Source organism: Nicotiana tomentosiformis, chromosome 8 (genome assembly GCF_000390325.3).
Source record: "Nicotiana tomentosiformis chromosome 8, ASM39032v3, whole genome shotgun sequence".
Taxonomy (NCBI): Eukaryota; Viridiplantae; Streptophyta; class Magnoliopsida; order Solanales; family Solanaceae; genus Nicotiana; species Nicotiana tomentosiformis.
This window is the reverse complement of record NC_090819.1, coordinates 10,704,692-10,727,327: the sequence shown is the minus strand read 5'-3', so window position 1 is coordinate 10,727,327 and position 22,636 is coordinate 10,704,692. Positions and strand designations below refer to the sequence as shown.

The 22,636-nt window shown below is 38.0% G+C and overlaps 1 protein-coding gene across 1 annotated transcript; it reads right to left on the bottom strand.

Moving 5' to 3' along the window:
• Positions 1-812: 812 nt before the first annotated feature.
• Positions 813-2,626, bottom strand: LOC104086990 (CASP-like protein 1F1). Its single transcript, XM_009591364.4, has 3 exons — positions 2,340-2,626; positions 2,116-2,239; positions 813-1,260 (listed from the first exon to the last, which is right to left on the bottom strand). Exons 1-3 carry the CDS (start codon positions 2,540-2,542, stop codon positions 1,045-1,047), a joined length of 543 nt encoding a protein of 180 aa, XP_009589659.1. The 5' UTR covers positions 2,543-2,626; the 3' UTR covers positions 813-1,044.
• Between the last annotated feature and the right edge of the window lie 20,010 nt (positions 2,627-22,636).

The following is a 22,636-nucleotide window of genomic DNA, read 5'->3' as shown; positions in this document are numbered from 1 at the left end:
GGCTCGTACTGCTTTTGCGCTTTCCCCTATCACACCTGCGCGTTTGCAGGTGCGCAAAATCACATGCATCTGCAGCACAAAACACGCACCTGCGGGCTCACACTCGCATGTGCGGGCACACCAAAACTGGTGCACCAACAGCCTATTTTGAGTCTTGACTCAATCCGCGCATCGTCCGAATGGCATCCGGGGTCCCCGAGACCCCGTCCAAATATACCAATAAGTCTATAAACATAATACGGACTTGCTCGAGCTCTCGAAACGCGTAAAACAACAACAAAACCAAGAATCACACTCCAAATCGAATCAAAATATGAACTTCAAGTTCTTCAATTTACTCCCAACGCGCCGAAACATACTTAAACTTCTTGGAATAACACCAAATTTTGCGTGCAAGTCTTAAATCACCATACAGAACTATTTCTGGTCTCAGAATCCCATTTGGACCTCGATAACACCAAAAACTACTCCAAACCAAATTTAAAGAACTTCAAAACCCTCAAAGAACCAACTTTCACTATTAGGCGCCGAAACGCTCCCGAGTCATCCAAAATCCGATCCGAACATACGCCCAAGTCCGAAATTATCATACGAACCTATTGGAACCGTCAAATCCCGATTCTGAGGTCGTTCACTCAAAACGTTGACCGAAGTGAAACTTAGCCTTTTTAGGCAACCTTAAGGAACCAAGTGTTCCGATTTCAACTCGAACCCTTCTAAATACCGAATTAACCATCCCCACAAGTCATAAAATAGTAAAAATACGTACGAGGAGTCTTATTTAGGGGAAAAGGGTTCTAAAAAGCAAAACGACCGATCGAGTCATTACAAAGATAATAGTAAGTAACTTCTCTGAATAACGCAGTAATTACAAGCAATTTATGATTCTACCAAAATTATAACTTTTGCTAGTTTTGTTTGATGTAGTGATAATAATTTATTTTTACAGTAGTAGCTGTAGTCTGTATAATTTCTTTTACTTAGTGATATATTGATGCAAAATGAAATTTCTTAGAATATAGTGCTCCTAATTGTTTTTCAAACTTAGCTATGTGTAGATCGATTTACAGAAATGATAGTAAGGCAGAGGTAGAAGAGAACGCCCAAGTAAGAGAGCATGACACTATCTGCAACTCTGTGACAGAATTTGGGAACGTGATCACAAATGGGCATCCACCCAGCCTGCCTCACTCCATATTTCCCCACAAATCCAATTGCTGTTGCTGCTGCACATCCAGCCAACAATAATCCCATCACAATCTGTACACAGAAAAAACAAATTAAATGCATGTTTTCAATAACACTACATATATCACATTGGTCGAGGAACTTAAAAATAAGATAATTCATAACACATGTTACATACATGTAAATGCACGACCTAGGGTGAGTGAGTTCAAAATAACTATGATTTTATTATGTGTATAACTGTTAGGTTTCATGAATGGGTGTGAATGGAAAATGGAAGAAGCATCTTTTGAATTGCACATCTTCATCTCACCCTTTCATTGTCTATAAATTTAGAGGCTTAACTCATTTTTCATACATGGAAAATCTAAAAATTTCTTCCTTTTTATTATTTTTTTAAAATTTTTTTAAAACATTTTTTGCATTGTGTTTCCAAATAAACAAAGTGTCAAGTGTGATTTACTTCGTTTGTTGAGTTCGTTAAGGTTCTGTAATTTCGATTGCCAGTATTACAGAATAGTTTTTCCGTTCTATCATGGGGGAAATAATCTATAACCTTGGGCAACAGTGAGAGAAATTCCTTAAGGACACACAAACAACTTGTGAACTCTCTATTTTGTTTATTGAATTAACGTTTCTTTGCTTTTATAATTTTCTAGGTTTGAACACAAATTACCAACAATAACAACAACTATGCATCAATCTCAAGTTAATTAAAACCGGCTTAATTACTTGCTATGATCGTTGTGTGATTTTTATTATGCGTATACATTAGCATACATATATATGGTTCGAAGTGAAAGTAATAGATTTAGTTAAACTTATGGAACTCATCTTGAAAAAGAAAATTGTTTACATAAGTTGGAACGGATAGAGTAATTAATTAAGAACCCCATCATGATCAATAAAGTGACAAAATATACATACCAGATCATGAATGAACATGTGAAATAAGTTGTTTGGGTCAAGAACTTTATGGCCAAGGATGGAAGTGATTAACAGGGATAGAACAGAGAAGCCACATCCAATGATATTTGCATAGGCAAAAAACCTGCGAGAGGCAAAAAGTGCAAAATCACAAAGAACTATTAGGAACTTTAAGAGAAAAAAAAAACTATAAGCAAAATTCTTTGATACTCCTATCTGTTTACTTCAAAGTTGGAGGATAGCTTATGTGAGCATTTATCTGAATGTCAAACACACTAACAGTAGTATGCTTGCTGGTAAGAATGATCCACGTGGCAGCCACTGTGAATATAATGCCCAATATTCTAAGCAAAATCTGGGCTCCCAAGAAATATTTTTGAGATTTCAGGGATTGGTTATGCGTAGCATTAGTTCCAAAGCACTCCATCTTGAGATGTTCTTGAATCAGTTCGTCAGGAAAGAATAAGTGTCAAGAAGAAATGAAATGAGGGAGAGTGGGCGTTGATTATGGTATTTATAATTTTTACTAAGGAGTATCAAATATAAATAAATAAACATACAAAAAAGTTATATAGTATATATGCATAAATAAATATATTTAGTAGGGAAAAGTCTAATTATGAGGACCTTCCTTGAAAAACCGTACATATTGAAGTTCTAATTTATGGGGTAAATTTCATGAGTGGTCGTTCGGTTTTGTTTTTATTACATAAATATCACTTTTTTTTGGTTACCTAAAAGTCATTCAACTTTGAGTTCATTGCTCAAAATTCATTTTTCTTTTTTTTGTTACAAAAAACTCATTTTGCTATGCTCTAGCTATCACAATAATCACTTTGACTAGATTTTATAAAATTTTTACTTGAAAAGTCTATTATGCCCTTGATATTAAACCCTCCTATATATGTAATACATCCTATGTTATATACTATATAATATACTTTTACCTAGGTATTTTATTTATAATTAAAATAATTGAATATTTTATTTTTTATTTTATAATATATTCAGACATTTAATTTTTCCTTAAGTTTTCAAGATATATATGTAGCATTATTAAATTTGTCAGTAACATTACTGTGAACAAATTTCTAGTCAACGTTCATAACCATGCCTAATAAAATATTTTTAATGATAATTATAAAATTAAAGTTCATATATTTATCAGCTAAGCCATATTTATTAATCCAATACATAAAATACCTACATTTAGCACGTTGTTACATCAGATTAATACTTTTAAATAAATAATATTAACATATAAAGCCTTAAAAATTTAATATTAAACACAAATATCTTTAAATTATTTTTAAAAGTTTTACTAATTATAAAAGCTATCATTTTAAGCAAATTTATTTTTATTATTTCAAATAAATATTAAAACATAAATATTTTGTCGATTTTATATTTTAAAATATGTTCATGATTGAATATGATTAAACAAATTGAGTGCCATGGGAAAATTAAATGTAGGAATATATTATAAAAATAATAAATAAAAGAATATAAATTTAATTATAAGTAAAATACAAATATATTATAAGTATAGTATATAACATAGAAGGTATTACATAAATGAGAAAGTTTATAATGTTAAGGGCATAATAAGTTTTTCAAGTAAAAGTATTGTAAAATGTAGCCAAGATGACTTTTGTGATAACTATAGCAAAGTAAAATGACTTTTGTGTAAATTATTTTTTTTTTTGAATAAATACAAAGTTAAATGAGTGCCCATAAAATTTAGGCCTACTTTATGTATTATGACAAACATTTATAACAACTTTTGTGGCATATCATTTGCGTGGTCAAATGTTCAACAAAATTTAAACTACAAGGGTTATGACCGATAATTATTTCTTGAATACAACATGAACCCACTTAGAGAAAAAGTGTAACTCTAAAACAGTCATTTCCGCTATACTTCCCATTTATTTCTAGTTACAACGTTGTTTCACTTTTTATGTTAGTAATCCTAGAATCTATATCCTCGCGTGCAATTAATGATTGCATGTGAGCTTTTTTTTTTCAATCTCTTACATTTAATAACGTTGGAGCAACAATAAAATTATTTTCGTGTAATCTATAAGTCACGAATTTGAATTGTGGATGCATACACTAATACTTACATTACTAACTTTTTTGTTGTATCAAAGAGCCCCTTTACCTAACATGACACTATTTTGTTTGTTGGGTGGCTAAGATTAGAATAATCGTTATGATTAGCGGTTTTGGGAGGGAGATTAATTTACTTTTAGCATTATTTAATTTATGTATATGGGTTTTGGGTTGGGTCCCTCTTTTAATTGGGTTATTATTTATTCGGCTGATAAAAAAAATGTGAAATAAGAAAAAATATTGTTATAAATAGAATTGTATTTAAGATGAATGTCTATATTTTAAAGACTCTTTATCCTTAAAATCGAATAACAATTGAATTTGTAAGTGATTTTAATAATATGCGGATTAACTTGATACAAAGTGATAAATTAAGTTGCAATTGAAATAAATAACGACAAAGTAAATTCAAACCACACAAATTGGATAATTTCAGTCTTGGAAGACCAATCACCCTCGAATCAGATGTACTTCGATCGGTCTTAAGATACACATGAATAATAGCTTAAAGAGAAAAATAATAATGTATTGCTTTTGAGTGCGTGTTACAATTTGTCTTATGAATTATTAGACCCCTTTATATAATAGAGGAGTCCTATTTCAGGTACAATTCTATAAATAATGAATAAATCTCTTAATTTAGTGATTGGCGATCCCTTATTGATACGTGTCGTGATTTCCGCCATAATATCCGACCGATCACGGATATTTTGGCCTCCTGTTGGTTATGCTAACAATGTTTCTTCGAACTCGTTCGAGGCTAGGACTGATTCCGAGATCATGGTCTCGATATTCTTCGAAGGCAGACGTTCTGCCCCCGGGTTCTAACTCGGTGGGACTTGAGGTCGATTTTTAGTCCTTTATTGTCACATTTCGATCCTTATCCACCATGTCTCAGGCGAGCTCGATTTTGATCGTATACAGATAGTACCCTCATTTTTTGGATAGAAGACGACGAAAAATGACATGAGCTTCCGATTCTTACTTCGATACCCCGTGACAGAAATGACAAAATAAAAGAAACGTCTTGTCAGTCAAGTATTAATGGCATTAAATGCTTGTCAGCCGTCGGTCGGCCATTCCTGGATGCGATTCGCCGCTGAAAAACTATAAATACCTCTTCCTTTATTCATTTAAACTTTACATCCAAGCCTTCTACCCCCATACCTTAGAAATTTCAATACTTCTTAGTAATTATACTCTGGTTTATTTGAGTTCTTTTGCAAGAACTTTTGTGCATCTCTATCTCGAGCCAACAAGTGCACTCCTTCAACTTTCTCTCTTCCTCTATTTTTGCCTCCATTGTTTTTTTAAAGAAATGACAAAGACTTCAAAAACCGTTCCCCAAAAAAAAATACTTTTTACTTCGTGGCCGACCACTGAGGCCGAAGAAACTGTTTCCCGTACTGCCGTTGATGAACCAATACCGGTACTCCCTTTGAAAATGTTCATACTCGGAGGATCCTCCGTAACCACCGATTTCAAGGTCAAAAAACCTTCCTCCGTACAAGGCCGGTGCGAGGAGGTCTCAAGGTACATATTCTAGATCACTGAAGAAGTCCTCCCTACGGTTCGAAAAGATTGCAATTGGGCCGGTAAGGGCATAGTGATCCTAGACCCCGACGAAGCCATCACCACCCATGTCGAGAGATACCAAAGTTTTACACTTATCCCTTTACATTAGGCTCAATGGACCTGGTCATCATTGAATTCTGCAAGAGGTACGAGGTATGCCTCACTCAGATTCATCCTTCGTTCTGGAGGATCGTGATACTCCTCCTGTTCTTCATGAGCAGAATCGATGGCTGCTCGTTCACCGTCGACCATCTCCTACGCTTGTACACTCCCCGAACTTTGGGGGGGGGGGAGGACTGATAAAGCTCGTGCGCCAAGCCAGCAAGGCCCCCGTTCTCGAGTATTGATGAAGACCGGGATCGAGGATGGTAAGGCCGTTTTGTCTCAGTGAGGACTTCAGACTTGATCCCAACTGAGCGTATGTTGTTCTCCGAGAAGTGGAATACATCACGTAAGCATAATTTTGCTCTCAAAATTTGATTTTACGTTTTTTCCTTCCTTCTTATTGGTGCAGCTATTGCTCAGGTCCCGAATGCGGTCCTTCGACTCAAGGGGTGGGTCGAGGGCATCGTATCATAAATGCCCTATTCCGAGCACTCATGGCGCAAGCTTTCGAAGGGCCTTTGGGAGGCCCATTCTCATGGTGAGATTCCTTTCATGAGTAAGTAATTTTTGGGTTCCTCTTGTGTCATTAAGTTCTCACTTGTTTTATTTCTTTTCGCAGGTTTATACAAGGATGTCAAACTGAGGCCTTTAGCCGGTAGCGAAGACTTACCTACTGAGCCCTCTACTCCGAGATGGACCGAAGATAATAAAAGAAAGAGGGCTCCGAGTTCTCCGATCTCGAAAAAGAAGAAAACAAGAATAAGGCTGGTGCACAAGTCTAAAGAAAGCACTAGCACTCGAGCACCATCTTCAGATTCACTCTATCAGTTGAGGGACGAATCCAAAAAAGAAGATGAAGCCTTCGATCTGATGGCCCACATGCTATCGCAACTTGAAGGGCAAGGGGTCTCCGAACCACAGAGAGGTGAGGCCAATCTGCCTCAGGTTAGGGAGGCCGACGAGGAGACCGGGGTCGAGGCTTCCCGGGATGCATGCAATGCTCTGAAAGAAGTACACGGTGTGATAGACATCATTGAGTCGCCTTCGTTCACTGAGTCCATGTATAATGAGGCTCAGATGGTGAAAGAACATCCCAATGAGGGGAACCACGGAGCGGACGACCCCTTCTGCGGCTTTTTTGATGGCGTGGATTCTACCGTCACGGAAGACGTCACCGGATTGAGAGACTTAGAGGTGCCGAACAAGAGTCCATCTTCGGGAACAGGCGAGCCTTCCTCAAGCCCGAAATAGATCACTCGGTTCCCAGCTTTGGGCGTGGATCCTGACCAGAAGCGATACATCATCAACTCCATTTCGGAGGATGCCCGGGTCCTCTCCGCTCCCGTTGGGGTGGCCAGTTACCTTCAGTGTCTGGTGACCGAGGAAGACCAAGCCAAGATGAATGACGTAGATACGCCCTGCTAGTTCAACGAAGCACAACATGCGCTAAATCGGGTAATTTCAGATATTTCTTGATGACTTTAGCTTGTACTTATACTAATTCATAGATAACCCTAACACCTTTCTTTGTGTTTTTAGGCCTCAGTTCTTCACCACGAAACTTTTCTTTGATATCGGGATGAGCTGAACTAGCTCGAAGCCAATGTCCAAGGGCTCATTGAGAGGAGAGATACTTACAAACTTCTCAGCGAGCAGCGTGAAGGGGAGGCTAAGAGCCTCCGACCTGAGCTGGAGGTGGCCCGGAAGGAGCATGCCGACCTGGTCAAACATGTAAAAATATTTAAAGTTAGTGATGATGAGCTAGACTCGGTGACTAATGGTTGGAATCCGCAGGTCCAACAGAAGATCGATCGGATCGACCAACTTCGAGCTGAGCTGGATGTAGTCAAGGCCGAGGCCGAATAATGGAGAGGTAGGAAGGACCGCCTTGCCTAGGAAAAGGAGACTGCTCGGGTGCAACTGACTTCGGTTGAGGTCCATCTTCGAGTGGCAAAGGAGAAGGCCAAGGCGAGGGACCAAAAGGTTGAGGATCTCCAGTCTCAGCTAAGCTCGACAGTCTTTGATCGAGAAATTCTCTCCAAGGAGCTCGAAACGACCAAGTCGGTGGTTGTGGTGGTCAAAGTCGATGCCGACGAGATTGTGGCCCAATATAAGGCTGACGTTGAGGTGGCCCAGGATCGACTGAAGGATATTGTCGAGCACGCGAAGTGGCAATCCCGAAGGGAGGCCCTCGAGGAAATTCATGCTCGAGGTTTCGACTTATCAGCTGAAATTGAGAGTGCTAAAGGGATCTCGAAGTCGAGGCCAAGAAGTTGGCATATCCAGAGGATGAAGAAGACTCCGAGGGTTCAAGAGGATCCGAGGGTGGAGGAGACTACGAAGGTCCTGGCGACGAGGCGGGCTCCGGTGAAGACATGCCGTTTAAGTGCCTTGTACATTTTCCTTTGTTTTTGTGTTTTTGTAGTTTTTTACTTTTGTCAAGGCTATTTGGCCTTTGTAAAGACTGTATGTACATATAATGCAAGGCTTCCTTTTTCCCTTCGATAATTTCTACATTTATTTTCCTTTACTTTATTCTTTATGTTTGCAAAGATCGAAATGCCTTAGCACGAAATAGTTAGGTCATGTTCGGAGGTTAAAACAAGCCTTACCTTCGACATTATTTTGATTAAGGCATCGTGGGCATTCGATATGACCGAAAGCTTTTCCCCAAAGTACTTATAATTTTTTAGATTATAGTTTGTCGAAGGTAGCCTTTAGATCCGGTTTAGAAATTTTGAAGACCTTATTTTTGTTATAGGACTCGGATGTCTCCGAGCCGTTTTAGTATGGCCGTAGCCTTTTTAGTTCGGGTGTTTCCCCGTGGGCTTGTTACCCCGAGTTATCCGGGTTTGCCTAAGATAACATCCTCGAGTGGCGATGGCCGTAACCTTTAAAGTTCGGGCGCTGCCTAATAGGTCTTGTGCCCCCGGCTCTGATAGCCCGAGTCGTCCGAGTTTGTCTTTGGACAACAGTCCCCAAGTGAGAGCGATCCTTTGAACCCGGATAAAGGCGACCCCTGGGCTCGATATCTTTAAGGAACAAATGTAGGAAATTCTTTAAGAGAAAAGAAAGAAAATAAAATTTTTAAGGGACAAGATATTTATCCGCAAGGTAGAGACTTCTTTTTATTTCTGTGTGTAATACATATGGTTACACATGTGTACAAGCTTTATATCAGGGCTCGAGTTGAGTAGTCTATGTGGGCACGGTTCATTCGACCGTTTGGACCTTACAGTAAATCCTATCGATCAAGCCGATACTATTCGGTCACAAAGTTTCTTTCCTTGCTAAAGTCACTGTCCGAGGGTGACCCCCCCCCCCACAAGTGTTTGAAGCCGATCATAGAGAAGCCTCGAATACTGTTGTTGTATTCTTAAACACCGGTTCATAACCGGACTTCAATTCTAAGTTAGCACATTTTACTGTTGCCTCATTAAAAACCTTTCCAGAAAACCCATTGGGACAAAACCGGTTCAAGGAAAAAAGAGTGCAACACATGCTTTCAGGCCTAAAAATTGTATCATTTTTAATGGTTTCCTGCAAGTGTTCGTTCAAAATGCTTCAAGTAAAAGGAATAAATGTGGTTGTACCTTAGCAATAATTGTTCGGTAGTTATTCACCGTTCGTTGCTCCAAGTTTGTATGATCCTTTTCCGATGATCTCGATTGTCACATCCCTTTGTTCTCGCAAAATCGGGCCTCGACGTCGTGACAACTCTTTTAAAGGAGGTATTAAAAGAGGAGAGTTGCCACCTAACAGTTTAAGGTGCGTTAGGGAACCTATTTTCATATGACTCGGGTTTGACTAGTTTTCATCAACAAAGATCGGGTAAGGGCTTGAAATTACCTCGAAGAGAAGGTGTTAGGCACTCTTCGAGGTCCACAACTGTGGGTCCCAGCCAAACTTGAATTATATGAATTAGTCAGATAAACAAAAACAAGAAGTTTGGGAAGTTTGATTATCAAAGACTTTAAGTAAATACAAACACTTGATTCAAAGGTAGAATGGGGGGTCCTAAGTTTTTTAGCCTAAATGATCACCCCGTGCAACATAAATAATACTTCGTAACTCCCTCAAGATGGGGTGTTACTCATATTATTTAGCGGGCACAGACTATCATCTCCTGCTACCCGATTACTATCTTTAAGTTATTACCTAAAGCGCACTAGTTTATTCCAAATCGTGCCTTATGCATGCACTAACCATCCCATGCCTATGGTGCAGGAGGCATGTGGACCTCTATTTTTGGGTGGTTCTAGACTTGACTTAGGATTCTCAGAAATGTTAAAACTAGGCGACATACAAAAACACATTGGACTTCAAGTATGACAGTCAGGGCTAAAGTTTGCCTCCACACTTAAGCAACGAATGCATGCAAGACAAATTGTATGTTAAGCGGTTCAGAGTTAAGAACTTAAATCCCTATAGACATGATTTCTATGTGACAGGGCGTTAAGGTATGCAAACAGTTTCAGAAACTAAGCGTTGCTCACAGACAGGATTGTACAATTGTCGCATATTGATTGTCGAAATTGCAGATTTCCAGTTATTAATCCTGTAGATGTTGCGTCTAAGTGATTTACGTAGTAAAGACAGTGGAATCTATTGGGAGGAACCCAGAATTACTCATGCTTTTAATAGTGGTCTAAGTCAACAATAAACAATGTTGAGAGGGCAACGTTAACAATTATTAAGGCGAATTATGATATCATATAGGCAGGATCTCTAACGATTAGCACTTCGAATTGATTTTATTGTTATACTTTAACTTTATAGGCATGTTTTCTAGGTAAACAGTGCGATACAATAACAAATAAAATGATTAAAATCCTATAGGCATGATTTCTAGTGGATATACTGAAGTGAATTGAAGGAGAATTCATTTGTTCCTATAGGCAGGTTTCTAATGCGGTTGAAAGCAGTCATGCAAATTGAAAGAGTGCTCACTTCATATAGGCATGTCGTCTATAAACACGTAGCAGTGGACATAGCAGTTAAAACTCTTGTTTAATGGTAAACAAGTAGTGTGTGTGTGTGTGCTTTTCCTAATGTCATGATCTCTACAGTGCTCATGTAATAGAACAACACATATAGAAAACACATTATCCAGTCTTATAGGCATGTCGTCTACCCACTTTTCATGTAGATATTGAATTCTACCCATTCCCTTTTTACTAACACCCTAATTGTTTATACAAAGATTATTACAGGCCCAATAATGAGTAAAGTAGCTATATTACATTACAGTGAGCCACAACACCAAGTGTTGCACTACTTGAACCAACCAATTCATGTACACACAATAGGAGAAGGAGAGAGAATAGGAACAATTTTGAGATGGAGGGAGTGACTAAGGACCAAGCCATAGTGTGTCAGAGTTCACAAGGGTCTCAATTGGACCACGAACAATACTTACACTAGGGAGGCCAACAATAGAACCTAGATAGCCTTGGCTTTCAGCCAGCTAAGAATAAGAATTCAGAATAGCATGAGTAGCAAGTAAGGAGAATGTATAATGATAGAGGGACAAAAATTAAGTACTACACCTAGTGAAGCATACAGAGCAACTAATCAAGCAGGCCAGTAGGTTCAACAAGACAGCAAAACACTACATAGATAGCCTCATGTTGAAAGAAATTGGGGAAGAAACAAATTTGCAAAATGTACATAGATTATGATACTAAACCAGTTGAGACCTAAAAGGTCCAAATTAAGCTAAGCATGCATCCTAATATCATAATATAGACATATTAACTCTCATCAAGAAACATGATTGCATTGAGACATGATATTGATAAAGCATTATGACAAAACCACACGTGGGAAGGGTCAGGGGAGAAACAAGTTTGCAGTCACAGATGCACAATACCAACAAGTTAAAACCTAAGAGATTATGCTAAACATACATCCTAGTGTCATGCTAATCAGTATTTAGACATGATCAGGGATACACATTGTGACAAGCCAAATAATCACTGAAAGAATAGGATATCAGATGAACCATAGGCATGCTAGGGGACATATTAGCACAGAAACAAGATTATAGATGATGGTCTTAATACAAATTGAAACACATTGGACATGTAAGACAAACATTGTAGAGATTCAGAACAGTGTGAGATATCAAGTTCATACCAAATAGCACATGTAGGGATTTTGGGATTGGCACGATAGACTAATTAACTAAAGGAGATCTAAATGATGCCATAAAACAAAATGGTTCAAATAGGGCTAGGAAAACAAGTTGAGGTAACTGTTAAGATCTCAGTCAATCACTAATAGGGTATAGGGATCATGCTGAGTGACACAATAGCAGGGAACATGTCACAATTACCACAGTAAGTTCTAACACAAGTATGAAGCATCATAGAGATTAAGGACAAAGCAAGTAAGCATGTATTAGGGAATATCCAGACAACAATACACTAGTTAAACGAACTTAAGAGATTCAGATTGTCCAAATTAGACTTAGGCAATCTCAGAACTAGTAGCATTAGGAGGAAGTTAGAGGCTAAAGAAACTTAGAACAAAGTAGAATTAACAGAATCGTGCACAAAAGTAATCCAAAAAACATATTAAGCCATAGATTTCAGAGGTGAGAACACATGTAAATCAAAGACACATAGGGATGAAATTCAAAAGTCAAGTAGCTTACTAGTTAACGGACAACAATAAAGAACGAAATATCCACAAGAACCCAGAAACCTCGATGCGTCAAAGTTCCCAAGAGCTTCGATGAACTCAGGGCAATGCTCGCACCAAGAACATGTAACAAAATGCTAATGGTCTTGGCTTTCAGCCGTCCAGTACAGAATACCAGGCAAGAGAGTAGCAAACAAAACCAAGTTTTAGTAAGAATCGATTCTTTTTCCCGTTCCCCCTCAGAAGGGAAAATGAGGGGGTTTATATAGTAGTCAAAAATCAAGCAAACACATAAGGAAACAGAGTAAATTAAGAAACAAATCAGGGAATATAACAAGCAAATTAATTTGAAATCGATTTAAGAGAGAAATCCGGTAAATCCTAGTTTTTTAAGGGAAAGTGTAAATCAGCAAAAATCCAAACGAAATCGGACTCACATAGTGTAGAATCAGATGCGTGTAGACGAAATACGGTCCAGATTCAAGAAATAGGACTCATTCGGATAGAATCAGAGAGGTAGTACTTGCCATGTTTAGGCAAGTACTAGGTGATACCATGGAGAATCAACCAGTAGCGGAAACACACAAATATGGTAAGTAAATAAGAGAAAAATCCCATTGCAGCCAGGATTAGGAGAAAATTTGGGGAAGGCGGCGATTAGGGTTTTTGGTGGGGGAGGAGCGATTGAGGGCGGATAGACAGAGACAATGGTCTCTAGGGTTTAGGGATTGGGTTATAAGAGAAGAGGGGTTGAGGGTTGTGAGCCGTTGATCATTCTTGATCAACAGCTGTGGTTTAAGGGGGTCTGGGTCTGTTTTGGACTGGGTAGGGTTGCTTGGGATTGGGCTTGAGGTTTTGGGCCAGGGATTTGTTTTTGTCTGGTACGAGAATTACTCAAAATTAGGCCAGCTCTTTTAAATACGTATAATTTAGTAAAATAATTTATAAAAATAATTAGTGAATGAGTGAAATATGTTTTATGCACTAAAATAATTAAGAATAATGATTTAACATTATAAAAATATAAAATACTGTTTTCGACACAAATAGTATAAATAAGGAGCATTTGTATATGAATATAGGCCATTATTTCAAAATTAAATAAATAGCTTAAACAATGCTAATGTAATTATATGGGATGATATAAAATGTTTGAAACATATATTATAGGTACAAAATAATTATTTTAGGTAACTAAGTCATTATAAAATAATTTAAAAGGATAATTACTAGATATTTACATATAATTTAAATACATGAAAATTAATTTAAAGCTCTGAAAATTATGAAAAATTATAGAAAATGCTTGTATAGGTTTGTAAACTAAATAATGATACAAATATGCTATTTTGAAAGTATATATATATTTTGAAAAATATGAGGGCAAAATTGGGTAACAACAGCTGCCCCTCTTTACCCGAGAATGATGGAAGAGTTGTCGGGTAAAGAAAATGATGACCGATTTTGACCGAATGAGGTGATTCAAAAATGGAGGCCGAACCCTGGTTCCTGAGTTGCCTACATATCCCTGGTGTTATGGGAATCAGACCGTGTGTAGTTCTGGATCCAACGGTGAACTGAACCGATAGAGTTGTTATAGGAACAGTCGTATGATTCGAAAAAGGGTTCTTTTAGGGTAGGATAGTATCAGATGAATTTGCGCAAAATCATGAATGTGACTTTGAAATGTTATGGATGTATCTCAAAATGAGTATCTAAACGGTTATCAAGTAAAAGTGGGTAACTGATCATGGTTGATTGCGTTTGAAATAATTACAAGATGTGAACGTTGAATGGAAACCGGAGCGAAGATTGATCCCGATAGGAGAACGGTTACTTCCTGGATTACCTGCAAAACTTAAAACACGATGCATGCAAGTATATATGGAGTATTGCGAGAATTTAATCATGACGCAAATTCCCTTTGGACCATGAAAGTTATCTTTGGACGGTGAGGATGATGTCCTTAGACCATGACGGCCTGGGCCATGAGTCATGTGATAAGGGATTCGCAGAACATGAAATGATGTCCTCGGGCCATGAAAATGGTGCCTCTAAACCATGACGCCTTTGAATAATGATATGAAATACCGAGAGATCCTCAGGCCATGGAATGGTCTCTTCCGGCTATGAGGATGGTGCCTTTGGACTATTATGCCTTTGGACAAAGATGGTAATGTTTCAGCCCATGAGATGCAAAGATACGATGCTAGGTTGTATGCGAAGATACGACAAGACAAAGCTTAGTTTCGGGTAAGGAGAGGGCAGTGGTTAGCCCTGAGTGAGTAGAGGATATTGCTAGGTCTTAGATGGCGTAACGGGGATATCATTTAGTCTTGAGGACAAGGCAATGCTTAGCCTTAGGCAATTGAGGAGGCAGTGCCTAGCCTCGTGCAAGAAAATGAGACAATGCTTAGTTTTGGCACAAAGAAAGGCAGTGCTTAGCCTTATGCAATTTAGGGAGGCAATGCTTAGCCTCATGCGAGAAGAAGAGACAGTGCTTAGTCTTGATGCAAAGAGAGACAGTGCTTAGCCTTATGCAGATAAGGAGGCATTGCTTAGCCTCATGCAAAATATGAGACAATGCTTAATCTCGATGCAATGAAAGGCAGTGCTTAGCCTTATGCAATTTAGGGAGGCAATACTTGGCCTCATGCAAGAAGAGGAGACAGTGCTTGGTATCGATGTAAAGAGACGCAGTGCTTAGCCTTATGCAGTTAAGGAGGCAATGCTTAGCCTTATGCAAAAATAGGAGATAATGCTTAGTCTCGATGCAAAGAAAGGCAGTGCTTAGCCTTATGCAATTTAGGGAGGCAATGCTTAGCCTCATGCAAGAAGAGGAGACAGTGCTTCGTCTCAACGTAAAGAGAGGCAGTGCTTAGCCTTATGCAGTTAAGGAGGCAATGCTTAGCCTCATGCAAAATAAGTGATGTTTGGCATATTTTGATATGTGTTGATGTTACTTTACCCATGTTTTAACCGCTTCTTGATGTTATTTGATCTTTAAAATGCCCAACATGGTTTAATTATTGGTTTTATGACTAATTGAGTCGTGTGTGGTGAATTAGGGTGTTTGGAGTGCAAAAATATGAAGAAAAGGTTCTCTAGGTAGAGGAAGAGAGATTGGATGCGTCGCATCCAATCTAGAAAAAGATCAGATTTCGTGCACCCTTAGCAGTGAAGTCGGCCCATAGCATCTGCAATAGCATCCGCACCTGGGCAAAGCTGAGAAATAGAGGACGAGGTGGATGCGTCGCATCCATCCTCGCAGGCAAAGCTAAAATGGAGGATGAAGGTGGATGCGTCGCACCCACCTTAGCATCAATCCGTGAAGCCGATTTGGACTAGGAACATGAGAGCTTTGGCCCACGACTTTTGTACGCAATATATAAGCCAAAAACGCCTCCTTTAGGTTATCTAACATATTGGAGAAGGGGAAAAAGCTACAACAAAGTTCTAAAACCACGAAATTCGTCTTGAGTTCCTATTCTCTCTTTCTTTTATTGATTCTTATGCACTCTTGTGAATTTTTGATGATTGCCTGAATATGAGTGGCTAAGAACCCTATTGTTCTAGGGTCATGGGTATACTTGAATGTTGATGTTTGAAGTTTAATTTGACGAAGTTGATTTTATCATATTGGATTGTTTATTTAATTCTGTTTTTAATTATTTTGCTGAGTAGCTAACAGTGAAATACTATCTAAGAATCTAGAGTTGAACTCGAAAGTGGGAACTCTAGATTGCATATAGAATTAAATAGAGCAAGTTCTTAAACCCGGGCATCGGGGAAAGGATTCGAAATTGGGATAGACATATACCTAATTGCCTTGATCGGTTGCAATATAGGAATTGTAAATTCTTTCTTGTTAAATTTAATTCCATAGACATATAGGTATTAAGTTAGTTTGAATAGGCGAGTAAGGGCTCGACAGATTCTTATGAGTAATATCAACCCTGTGAACCAACAATCCAGATAAATCAATTAATTATTTTAAGCTAAGAATGCAACATGATTGTTGAATAACCCGTGACCCTGGAATATTATCTCTCATTGATTGTTATTTAAAACTATTTAAGTGTTGTGTTGATTTCTAGTATTTCATTACTCGATAGTCTTTAGGTAGTAAATTAGACAATTATCTATTTTATAAGAAATCGCTTGAATCGATAAGTTATTTGAGTTTGAATTAGTCAAAAATTAATTTTGAGCCATATGTCGCTGGTGGAGCAATCCGAAAGATTTGAAATATATGAGGCTCAATGTGAGGAAATTACAAATGAGATGAGATACTTTATAGAAGGAAGAGCCAAATTGGGACAAGAGATCGATAAATTTGGCACTACTATTCCCGACTTAGAGGCTCAATTGAATATAAAGGTTGATGCATCTAACGCCCAACAAAACAGTAATGAGTTGTGTAAAGCTGAAAATGAGCTTATACGCCAAATTGAGGAGCTAAAAGTGGAAAGCCAATCACTCGAGCATATTTTTGTTGATGATGCCCATGTTGAGAAAAGTGCAATAGAGCCATGTGAGGAAGTAGATAATGTTATATTTGAAGATTCTTGTGTATGTAAATATGAGGATGTAAAGAGTAATACAATTCTAGAGTTAGGGCATATTGGTCCTCATTCCAATCATTTTTTCACATTGTGTTTAGATAGTAAGATAGTAATCAAGCCATCTGAGCCTATGGGGGAGTCAAAGAGTGAGGATGAGAGTGCTTGTATTCTTGAATTTGTCATGCCAAAAAGCAAAAAATACATTCCTCATATAAAGGCCGAGAAGTGTAGAGTGAAAAATTTATTACTTGGCCTGGTTATCATTGTAGCCCCACCACTGGAGCATAGCCGCAAACTGGATGCCATGTTAGGGGCTCAATTCATAAGTTCGAGGTGGAGGCAAAAAGTGGTTCACGTCGTGCCGCTACGTTAAATCAGGCGCTTGTTGGGAGGCAACCCAGCTTTACTGCTTTCTTTTATTTTTGTTTACTTTTTATTTTATTTTATTTTTATTATTTTGTAGTATTTATTTTTGTTTTGTAGGATTATGAGCATAGGAAGCAAAGCCATTAGAAGAGTGCAAAAGCGAGCTAGATGGTGAGGACTAAGTGTGGGGTGCCCACACAAAGGACGATGCCTGGGGGAAGTCTGAGTACCTCGTGAGCCGCTATTGCTTCGGCCTTTGGCCTACCAGGGAGTCTCGTTTACCCTCTTATTATTTATAATGTGCATTGAGGACATTGCAAAATTTTAAGTGTGGGGTGAGGAGATCGTTTGGATAAGTTTCTGTGCTATTTTAGCTTAGTTGTAGTACTCATTCTTAAGTGTAGTAGCTTTTGTGAAGGAAAAAAAAAATGAAAAATTAGAAAAATTGGACTTTTCCCGACGATTGATCTCCTAGACAGTTTTCTTGAGGGATTAAAGTCTAAACAAAAATCCAAAATATATGTTTTTTAGCTTTCTTTAGGTAGTAATAATCCCCTGTGGTTTTTCTTTGTGCTTCGGTTCTTTTCCATGGGATGTAGTTTGAACCGGATAGTTTTTTTCTTTCCGAGTAGATTAGGAATTTAGAAAATGAGATGGAGAAAGAAATATGAGATTCCTAGGGGGCTCTTGACTTGTTTGATAGTAGCATATTCAGGCTTTGGCATGTGTAGTGCCTTTCCTATGTTTTAAAATTGATCATGAAGCCTTTATAAATTGGATAGCATGTTTTGTGACACCTATGTCTAGTTTACATGATTTATGTTCACTTTGTGCTTAATGCTTAATATCTCGTTGCTCCATGAATACTTACATTGCTTGAGAGTCGGAATGTAATCGTCCTTAGTGAGTCATGTGCCATGTGTGGTGAGGTTTTTGTGTTGTCCATGTATTATACTTGTGTCTAGAACTTGCCCGGTATGTGAGTTGAAGCGAAATTTTAGGTGATGCTCGGTTTGAAAAATAATTTTAGGCTTTCTTTGATCTTTTTGAGCTTATTGCTTATCACAAATAAAATCTATCCCTAGTTAACCTTTTTGAGTCTGTAGACCTATTATTTGGTACCCACATTACAAGCCTATACCCTTTTTATTCTTAATTGACATTGTTTTGATCCTTTTACCTCTTGAAACACTTTAGTTGTTAGATGAGTGCTAAAAGAAGTAAGAAGGAACTAAGTGTAGGGTGGCTTTTGAGTGGAACCAATGAAAGGAAGAAAGATGCACTTGTTTTGTAAAATAATACACCACTAGCGGAAATTAAAAAAATAGTTGAAAAAAAAAGAAGGAAAAATATAGATGAATAAATTGTTGTCTTGTTCTTGCTAGTGGGTATGAACTAAAGTAGTGCTTAAAGAAAGAGAAAATATTTGTGGGGGTGATATTGTTTGTGAAATTGAAGTGGTGTTGAAGAAAATACGCTTAAAGTAATTTTGTGATGTATTAAAGTGCTTAAGAGGGTGAGTCACTATTCCTTAAATATATCCTATCCGTCCCTTAGCCCACAGTACAACCATGAAAAAGTCCTAATTGATTTTAGATCGAGCGAGCTTACATTAGTAGAGATTTACATTAAGGGCAAGCTTATGGTACCAATTTCATGTATGTGACTTCTTTGTGAGAGTGAGCGATTTTCTTTGATATATGTGAGTCATTAAAATATATTTGATCATGAGATTCGAATGTGTGGATTGAACTCGCTCTCTTGTTCTTGTTGTGAGGGCACATGGTTTCACGAGGGATAGGTAGTGTTATTAGACTTCTCTATGATGTTTGGTGTTCAAGCCATGAGTGCATTGTGACATTGAGTCGGTTTTTGAGGTTAGGATTATTGTGAGCATGTTGTCTTTGTGTGAATATTTTTTTTAAGAATGACATAAGTAAAGGGAAGTGTATGTGATGCATATTTTAGAGCCTAATTGTGGCAAATGACCATGGTGATAGGTGTAGTGTGCTTTGAATGATAAGAGCTTAATTTTGTTTCGTCTACTATATTGATGGTTTGTTCGAGGATGAACAAAGGTTTAAGTGTGGGGTAGTGATGTTTGGCATATTTCGATATGTGTTGATGTTACTTTACCAATATTTTAACCGCTTCTTGATGTTATTTGATCTTTAAAATGCCCAACATGGTTTAATTATTGGTTTTATGACTAATTTAGTTGTATGTGGTGAATTAGGGTGTTTCGAGTGCAAAAATATGAAGAAAAGGTGCTCTAGGTAGAGGAAGAGAGATTGGATGCGTCGCATCCAATCTAGAAAAAGATCAGGTTTCGTGCACCCTTAGCAGTGAAGTCGGCCTATAGCATCCGCACCTGGGCAAAGCTGAGAAATAGAGGACGAGGTGAATGCGTCGCATCCACCCTCGCAGGCAAAGCTGAAATGGAGGACGAGGTGGATGTGTCGCATCCACCTTAGCATCAATCCCTGAAGCCGATTTGGACTAGGAATAGGAGAGCTTTGGCCCACGACTTTTGTACGCAATATATAAGCCAAAAACGCCTCCTTTAGGTTATCTAACATATTGGAGAAGGGGAAAAAGCTACAACAAAGTTCTAAAACCACGGAATTCGTCTTGAGTTCCTATTCTCTCTTTCTTTTATTGATTCTTATGCACTCTTGTGAATTTTTGATGATTGCCTGAATATGAGTGGCTAAGAACCCTATTGTTCTAGGGTCATGGGTATACTTGAATGTTGATGTTTGAAGTTTAATTTGACGAAGTTGATTTTATCATATTGGGTTGTTTATTTAATTCTGTTTTTAATTATTTTGTTGAGTAGCTAACATTGAAATACTATCTATGAATCTAGAGTTGAACTCGAAAGTGGGAACTCTAGATTGCATATAGAATTAAATAGAGCAAGTTCTTAAACCCGGGCATCGGGGAAAGGATTCGAAATTGGGATAGACATATACCTAATTGCCTTGATCGGTTGCAATACAGGAATTATAAATGCGTTCTTGTTAAATTTAATTCCATAGACATATAGGTATTAAGTTAGCTTGAATAGGCGAGTAAGGACTCGACAGATTCTTATGAGTAATATCAACCCTGTGAACCAACAATCCAGATAAATCAATTAATTATTTTAAGCTAAGAATGCAACATGTTTGTTGAATAACCCGTGACCCTGGAATATTATCTCTCATTGATTGTTATTTAAAACTATTTAAGTGTTGTGTTGATTTCTAGTATTTCATTACTCGATAGTCTTTAGGTAGTAAATTAGACAATTATCTATTTTATAAGAAATCGCTTGAATCGATAAGCTATTTGAGTTTGAATTAGTCAAAAGTTAATCATAAGTCCTCGTGGGAACGATACTCTATTCACTACTCTATTACTTGACGACCACGTATACTTGCGTGAGTGTGTTTGGTCGCAACAATAGGAGACAATGCTTAGTCTCGATGCAAAGAAAGGCAATGCTTAGCCTTATGCAATTTAGGGAGGCAATTCTTAGCCTTATGCAAGAAGAGGAGACAGTGCTTAGTCTCGATGCAAAGAGAGGCAGTGCTTAGCTTTATGCAGTTAAGGAGGCAATGCTTAGCCTTATGCAAAAATAGGAGACAATTCTTAGTCTCGATACAAAGAAAGGCAGTGCTTAGCCTTATGCAATTAGGGAGGCAATGCTTAGCCTCATGCAAATAGGAGACACTGCTTAGTCTCGTGGGGAAAAAGAAATTCTTAGCCTTGTGTAATAAAACGATGAATGACAATGTGAAAGTAAAGTATTTCTTAGCTGTAAGTGTTTGCGTTTGGTAACTTGTCATTATGAAAATAGTGATTTTTGTGAATATTCCTGTTATGTGCATTGTGCCTGCATCCAAAGAAAAATCGTGAGCTTTGCAGGGAAGGTTTGTCCGTGCTTTCACCTTCTTGATTTGCTTTTGCTCTTGTTTCAAGATCCTGTTCGAATTATCCCGGGTAACATCTGGCTGTTTATAAAATAAAGTTTTCGAGAAAATATGCGTGCATTTGATGAATGTAGTTAATTAAAAACATAGTAGTATGCAATATCAAGTAAGTTAGATGAACCAATGACTGTGACACCTTTAGAGACATTGCCACTTCTTTGCGTTAGAATTTTGAGGGTCCTCCTCAAAATTCTACCCCAGTTCAATAAGTGATTCTTTGACCCTTCTGCATATGACGAAGTTGGTTGGACTTGCTCCAGAATTTTGAGGATCCTCCTCAAAATTCTGCCCAGTTTCTAACATGGTAAAAATGAAGATTTTATTGAGTTGTGACCGAACCCACAGGGCTGCCTATGTATCCCCTCTTAAATGGAAATCGGGTCAAGCGTAGTTCAGTTACATCAGAAGAAATGCAAACAATCTAAACATAGTATCTCTTGACTGCGTCTGAGTTAATAGGTTTTGGCCAAACGTTTCCGTCCATCTCTGCGAGTATGAGCGCTCCTCCTGTTAGTACTCTGTGAACTATGTAGGGCCCTTACCAATTGGGTAAAAATTTCTCTTTGTCTTCATCTTGATGTGGGAAGATCCGCTTCAGCACCAACTACCCCAATGTGAATTGTCTAGGCCTGACCCTTTTGCTGAAAGCTTTGGACATTCTGTTATGGTAAAGTTGATAGTGACATACTGCGTTCATTCTTTTCCCGTCAATGAGAGCAGTTGCTCATAACGACTTCGTATCCATTATGCATCACTGAGTTCAACCTCTTGTATGATTCTCAAAGAAGGAATTTCTATTTTGGCGGGAATGGTGGCTTCGGTGCCATAGACCAGCAAATAAGGAGTTGCCCCAGTTGATGTGCGAAGCGTGGTACGATATCCAAGTAGGGCAAATGGTAATTTCTCGTGCCATTATTTGTGATTGTCTACCATCTTCCTTAATATCTTCTTGATGTTCTTATTGGCGGCTTCCAAAGCTCCATTCATTTGTGGACTGTATGCTGTGGAGTTCTTATGCTTGATCTTGAAGGTTTCACACATGGATTTCATCAAATCACTGTTAAGGTTGGCGGCGTTGTCGGTGATGATTGATTCTAGTGCCCCGAATCGACAAACAATATGGTCCCTAACGAACTCTGCGACGACCTTTTTAGTTTCAGCCTTGTAAGGTGC

Coding starts and splice junctions, on each gene's coding strand:
- LOC104086990 (XM_009591364.4), bottom strand. CDS start 2,542: ATGGAGTGCTTTGGAACTAATGCTACGCATAACCAATCCCTGAAATCT. Junction 2,240..2,339: donor AGCTATCCTCCAACTTTGAA/GTAAACAGATAG, acceptor TGCCTCTCGCAG/GTTTTTTGCCTATGCAAATA. Junction 1,261..2,115: donor ACATGTTCATTCATGATCTG/GTATGTATATTT, acceptor TTCTGTGTACAG/ATTGTGATGGGATTATTGTT.